Source organism: Myotis brandtii, unplaced genomic scaffold, assembly GCF_000412655.1.
Source record: "Myotis brandtii unplaced genomic scaffold, ASM41265v1 scaffold996, whole genome shotgun sequence".
In the NCBI taxonomy this organism is placed as follows: Eukaryota; Metazoa; Chordata; class Mammalia; order Chiroptera; family Vespertilionidae; genus Myotis; species Myotis brandtii.
The window spans coordinates 14,825-21,513 of NW_005372157.1; the positions used below are offsets into that span (position 1 = coordinate 14,825).

Here is a 6,689-nt window from a genome sequence, read left to right on the forward strand (position 1 = left end):
ATGAATAAAACTAAAAAAAAAAAGACCGTACCCTTTTATGTAATGATGTTTACTTTGAATTTATATTAGTTCACACAAACACTCCATCCATGTTTTTGTTCCGGCCCTCCGGTCCAGTTTAAGAACCCATTGTGGCCTTTGAGTCAAAAAGTTTGCCCACCCCTGGACTAAGGGGACACGCTCTCACCCTGAGGCCACCCACATTCCCCACACCCCACCCAGGAAGGGCCCTATCACTCCACCTCCCCAGCTCTCAGGGAAACTGTTTGCTGAGGCCAGGAGAGGCTTCCATGGGCCGGTCCAGGGCACAGTGACCTCCTGGGCCTGGGGCTGCCACCTGCCTGCCTTCCCCATTACTGCTCTCCCTGTGGGTGCCTCCCCTTCTCGGGTAAATCAAGGCACCCTCCTCCCCGACCATCTGGGACATCTGGGAAGTGGCCTCAACGCCTCTGAGCCTCAGGTTCCCATGGATGGCGTGGGGATAATAAAGCTCAGAGGGTTACACATAGCCACCCAGACAGGGCCCACACATGTGGCCAAAAGGTGGGAAAGGCAGCCCTTTGCCTCACACTGCAGGGCCGCCCCCTCTTCTCTCACTCCCCAGAGGGCCCCTCTGCACACACCCTGGACCTGCCCCTGATAACTCACCCCCAGGGAGCAGACACCCCCTCAGGAGGTCTTCCCTGCTGCCCCCAGACTCCTAATCTGCTCAACACTTCAAAAGCCCCCGCTGTCTGCCAGGCACCATGAAAACACCCTAGATATGCTACCTGCATCCTTACCCCAATCCTGGGAGGCGGCTCAAGGATTACCCCTATTTTACAGATGTGGAAACTGAGGCCCAGAGAGCTAACAGCAGCTCGCCTGAAGTCACCGAGCTAGGAAATGGCTGAACCCAGGGAGGCCATCTCCTAAGTCAGTGTCCAAGCCGGGCTGCTGGCCTCCCCATTCATTCCAACAAATCCCCACTCTCCCAGGGTTGACCAGAGACCTTTTCCCCTCAGCACCCAGGACAGGATCGGCGCCCAGAGGGAGCACAGCACCATCTGTGCAATGCCCCAATGCGGGTGATTATCATCCCTTGGTCCTGAGAGGCAGGTGAGACCGGCCTGGGGCAGAGGTTGTGTCAGAATTGCCCCATCGGCATGTCTGCCCACACACACCCTCTGCCACCCCAGCCTGGGTTCCTCAGAGACCCAGAGCGGCTTCCCTGGCCACGCAGCCAGCTTAGCCCTGTGCCCACTGCCTGGGAACTCACTGGGTTCACGACGGAAAGCTGGTTGCAGATGAGGGACATCTCTCCACCACCTCTGTGGTCCCGGCTGCTCCTCACACCAGCCAGGCAGTTCTCTGCACTGGGAAGTCCTTTACTATGAAACAGAAAACAAAATTATATGGCAGTTATTCAATGGGGAGGAGCCAGGAGCAAGAGGACATGGATTTAGAGAAAGAGAAACTGAAAGTGCTGGGGGAGAAGGGGCCAGGATGGGGCTCAGGGACAGGTAAGCAGACACTCCCACTCCAGAGACTTTTCCTTCTCTCTGTATCGTGTTTGGTTCGTGTACAGGTTCTCAGAGTCTGGCCACTGACATGACAGCGAGTTTCAGAGGCTGCTGCCCATGGGGGTATGGCTGTGTCTCCTGAGCATGCTCAGTCACAATGTCCAGAAAACAATGGGCTACTTGACAGAGCCACAGGGAGGAGTGGTGGAGGTGGTGCTGGGAGGCCTGGTTATACTCACTTTCCACACAGAGAAACTGAGGCTCAGAGACCCATCCAAGGTCACATGGCTCACTAGTGGCAGCCTGACCTGTATGAGGGGAGGCGCCCACAGTTAAATTCACAAAAAGGTATTTCTCTCCTTTAAAATTCTATTCCTCTTATAAATACATCACCATGTAGAAAAAGGTGTTTTACAAATAGAAAACCTCATAATGGATGTTATGATATCCATTATAGTGGTACCCAGGGAGCTTCTGAGTTCCCTCTCTGTGAATTTACATCTTTCTTCTCTCTTTCCTGTCTCCTCCTTTCTCCTTTTTCTTTCTGTGCTTTAGAATATGGAGAGGAGCCCTGTGGTTAGAGCGTCAGCCCACGGAGCTAAGGGTCACAGGTTCCATTCCCAGTCAAGGGCAGGTACCTCCAGTGCAGGTTCAATCCCCAGCCCCAGTTGGGGTGTGTGCGGGAGGCAACCAATTGAATTCTCTCTCTCACAGCCCCTCCTTCCCTTTCACTCTGTCTGAAAATCAATGGGGAAAATTATCCTCATGTGAAGGTTAAAAAAAAAAATACAGAGAGAAAAGAAGTCTATTCCAAATGACGTGGAGGTCAGGGTAACATTAAATGAACTGCCTTTAACTGGCTTCAGCACCGAGTTGAGGGAAATGATTAAACAGAGACTAGCAAGATAGGCTGGGTCCAAAGAGTAGGTTGGAAATTAGAGCAGAGGAGACAATGAACTTACCTTCAGTCAAGCAGGTCCCTGCAATGTGCTCTTAGTCAAGCCTGAATGAACAGTTAAAGGTCAGATAGGTGCCACGTTGGTAGAAGGTGCCCAAGGTCACACATAGATCTGTACCTCTGTTCCTTCTTGAGCCTTGTCTAGATGCACTAGAATTTGCAAAGACTGACTTCTTTGAGATGCTCCTGTAAACTCTGGTCACTTGTCCCATTGGCCCACCCTCCATCCCCATTGTATCCCTGGGTCAACTAGAATTTAACCAGTTGAAGGTGCAGGCAGCACAGTTGGAACAGAAAGGAGGGCAAGGAAGGGAAATTCTTTGCTATCCTCTCCAGCAGCAGGGACACCAGGGACAATGTCATCACTGATGGGGACATGGATCCAGTGGAACTCTCATTCCTTGCAGATTGGAGTGTGAAATAAAACAACTTTGGAAAACAACTCAGGAGAGATGAACACAGACATTCACGACAGCCTCACTCCCATAGCTCCAAACTGGAAACCACACAAGTGTGCACCAGCAGGAGAAAGAAGGAATAAGTGATGGTGCTGGTACCATGGAAGGGCCCCCGCAACCAAAAGGAGCTGTGACACGGGAAACCTCATTGACTTCAGATTGAACAATGAACCTGGGAGGGCATGAGGGAGTCTTCTGGGAGCTGAAAATTGTTAGGGTTTGGCTGATGATTCGGGCTATGAGAGAATTCACAACTAAGGGAACAGATGCAGTGAGGACATTTATTTCACTTTCCAAGGGAGGAGAGGGCCAGGTATTGCTAGTCAATACAGGGCAAGGAACAAAGAGTGGCTTCTGCTTTTAAAGGGCAAGCAATTGCAGTTGCTAAGCAACAAGGAAGCGGGAGGTGGGTGGGAGATTGTGTTGAAGTTGAGCAGATACCAGGGGGGTGATCTTAAAAAGTTTGTTTGTTTTCCAGGAGACAGTCCATCAGATGTCCCAAGGAGGTGACTTATCAGGCTTAGAGCAAACATTATAGAGTTCAAAAGAGGCTTCTCTGAAAGGGGAGGAGGGTTGGGAGCTTTCTGCTAACTAGCGACTCCTTGTTGTGAATTATCCCTGAATTGTGGAAACAGCAGCTAGGAGGAGGATGCAAGAATGTAGCTTGAGCGGTAACCGGTTTGGCTTTGAGAGTAGCTTGTCTTGTCCCACAGTTTGAACAGAGGAGCCAACAATCTTGAGGTTTAATTACCAGGTGTCAGGTGTTTCTCATAAATATGGAAGGCCACAGCAAAGAAAAAGAGGGGCCTTTTATGTCCCCACAGAAGTGTTCTGGCACTTGATCTGGTAGGTGGTCACACAGCTGTTTCACCTTTCACCTGTGTAAAAACTCATCCAGCAAACTGTAAGGTCTGGGGCTGGGAAAATAGGGTCTTTCCTGACCCCACCAGCTGAGTTGAAAATTGTTAGGGTTTGGCTGATGATTCGGGCTATGAGAGAATTCACAACTAAGGGAACAGATGCAGTGAGGACATTTATTTCACTTTCCAAGGGAGGAGAGGGCCAGGCATTGCTAGTCAATGCAGGGCAGGGAACAAAGAGTGCTTTCTGCTTCTAAAGAGCAAGCAATTACTGTTGCTGAGCAACAAGCGGCAGTGGGGTGGGGGTGGGGGGCAGATTGTGTTGAAGTTGAGCAGATACCAGGGGGGTGGTCTTAAAAAGTCACTATTTGCTTGCTTTCCAGGAGACAGTCCATCAGATGTCCCAAGGAGATGACTTATCATGCTTAGAGCAAATGTTATAGAGTTCAAAAGAGGCTTCTCTGAAAGGGGAGGATGGTTGGGAGCTTTCTACTAACTGGAGACTCCTTGTTGTGAATTATCCCTGAATTGTGGAAACAGCAGCTAGGAGGAGGATGCAAGAATGTAGCTTGAGCGGTAACCGGTTTGGCTCAGTGGACAGAGCGTCGGCCTGCGGACTGAAGGGTCCCAAGTTCGATTCCGGTCAAGGGCATGTACCTTGGTTGCGGGCACATCCCCAGTAGGGGGTGTGCAGGAGGCAGCTGATGGAGGTTTCTCTCTCATTGATGTTTCTAACTCTCTATCCCTCTTCCTTCCTCTCTGTAAAAAAATCAATTATATATATATACACACACACACACACACATACATACATACACACACACATATATATAAAAGAAGAGTACTTATAAAATCTAAAATATAGCACATTCATTTTTTAAATTTTCGCATATTCATTTACAAAATTTTAAACACTTTACCAAAGCCAGTATCATTTCCTATTAATTGTTCACATATTTTGTTAATTTATTACTAATTACAAGATACTTTATATATATCTGATACTTGATAATTTTTAAAGCATAAACATAGCAGATTATTAAAATGTTTTAAATCATGCCCGGCTGGTGTGGTTCAGTGGTTGAATGTTGACCTGTGAATCAGGAAGTCATGGTTTGATTACAGTCAAGGCACATGCTTGGGTTGTGGGCTAGATCCCCAGTAGGGGCGTGCAGTAGGCAGCCGGTCAATGATTCTCTGTCATCATTGATGTTTCTCTCTCTCTCCCTCTACCTTCCTCTCTGAAATTAATAAAAATATATTTTAAAAATAAATAAATAAATGTCATTGCCAAACCCCCCCAAAATAAAAATGTTTTCAATCATAAAAACAGATTACTAATGGTTGCTATGAAAATTACATTTTATGAGTTATTTCAATTTACTAGTGTTAAGACTTTCATTACAGTGCCTTTCTTTATATGACTTACAGGGCTTGGGAGATTTACCATTAGATACTTCTTCAGCAAAAGGAAGACGATCTCATACTGGCAGTGTTGGAAATGCAAGGTCATCATCTGTTTCCAGAGATGTTTTAAATGCAGCCGAAAGGTAGACTCATTTGATAGTCCACATCGTTAGTGAAATTACTCTCTAGTGATAGTAGTCTCATTTGGATATTTCCATAAGCTATCCCAGAGGTATTTGCCAAAATTTAACAGAACTCTAAAGGTTGTTAAGGACTTAGAAAGTGAGGTAATTAGATTTAATAAGGCAATTATGCATATACTTAAAACAACTTGCTTTTACATGTACTGAACATTAGTAAAGCTTTAGTGTTATTGAACTTAGCAATATTATGCTTGTGTTGGATAGCTGTGATTGATTTTTTTAATATATAGCCTTTACTTTTTTCCCTTAATTATAAAAGTAATACATAATTATGGTTAAAGAAAAAAACAACTTTAGGAAATACGAACATTAAAAGAATTTAACCAATAATGCCAATAACCAGTAAAAAACTACTCTTAAATATTTTATAAATATAATTGTATATGTAGTTGTCTCATCTGTTTTAACTCTTTTAACAGCATTTAGTAGGTTGGTTATTTCATTTTTTAAAATCTTTCAAAAGTATTATGATTGCTCTCGTATATTTTAAACATTTTAAAACTATATGAGTAGCCCTGACCAGTTTGGCTCAGTGGATAGAGCGTCAGGCCATGGACTGAAGGGTCCCGGGTTTGATTCCAGTCGAGGGCATGTACCTCGATTGCAGGCTCAATCCCCAGTGGGGGGCTTGCAACCTAACCAATTTTTGCCAACAAACAGGTAAATAGCCTGAAATCCCTTATGTTCAGGCCTTTTGGCACTTCCGCTCTCGCCCCCAGCTCTGTATGACCTGCTCCCCCACCCAAATTCTCCTCCCTAAAACAGACCCGAAAGCTTCCGCTCCACAGGTTCCAAATCAGCGACCCCCGGCGACTCGTCCCCAGAGGACTCAGCACTAACCATCCCGCCAGAAGCGCTCGCAACACCCCAGTCCCAGGACCTCCACCCGTCCCTACGCCGTCCCCCACTCCCGCAGCACTCTACCCCCCACTCCAGTCTGTGAGGAATCCCCCTCCCCCTCCTCCTCCCTACGCTCCTGCTTCTCCTCCTCCGGACTCTCTTCCAGCCGAGCCCTTAACTACTGATCCAGCCTTCCCGCTGCCGCCAGCTCCACCGCCACCTTCACCTCCACCACTGGAGCTGGAAACTCCGCCCCCGCCCCTTACAACTGAAACCAGCCTTTCCTATCTGACACTCATTCTCAGACCACCCAGGACTGCCTTCCTCGGCAGCCTCTTCTGTTCCTGAGCCCATTCTACCCCTGAGGGAAGTAGCAGGGACTGAGGGCATAGTCTGAATCTGTGCCCCCACCCTCTACGTCCAGCCTCACAGGTTGAGAGGCATCTCAGGTCCTTTTCCAC

At 47.4% G+C, this 6,689-nt stretch overlaps 1 protein-coding gene across 4 annotated transcripts in view; it reads right to left on the reverse strand.

Moving 5' to 3' along the window:
- LOC102250222 (galectin-9) overlaps positions 1 to 6,689 on the reverse strand; it is a 51,248-nt gene that overhangs the window by 12,095 nt on the left and 32,464 nt on the right. For 3 of the 4 annotated variants that reach the window (XM_014533649.1, XM_005886624.2, XM_014533650.1), the window contains exon 1: positions 1,259 to 1,377. The exons of the other annotated variant lie outside the window; for it this stretch is intronic. In XM_014533649.1, coding sequence (XP_014389135.1) covers positions 1,259 to 1,297 — 39 coding nt within the window. In that variant the 5' untranslated portion in view covers positions 1,298 to 1,377. Of the gene's footprint in view, positions 1 to 1,258; positions 1,378 to 6,689 lie in introns of those variants that run through there. 4 annotated transcript variants of the gene reach the window in all.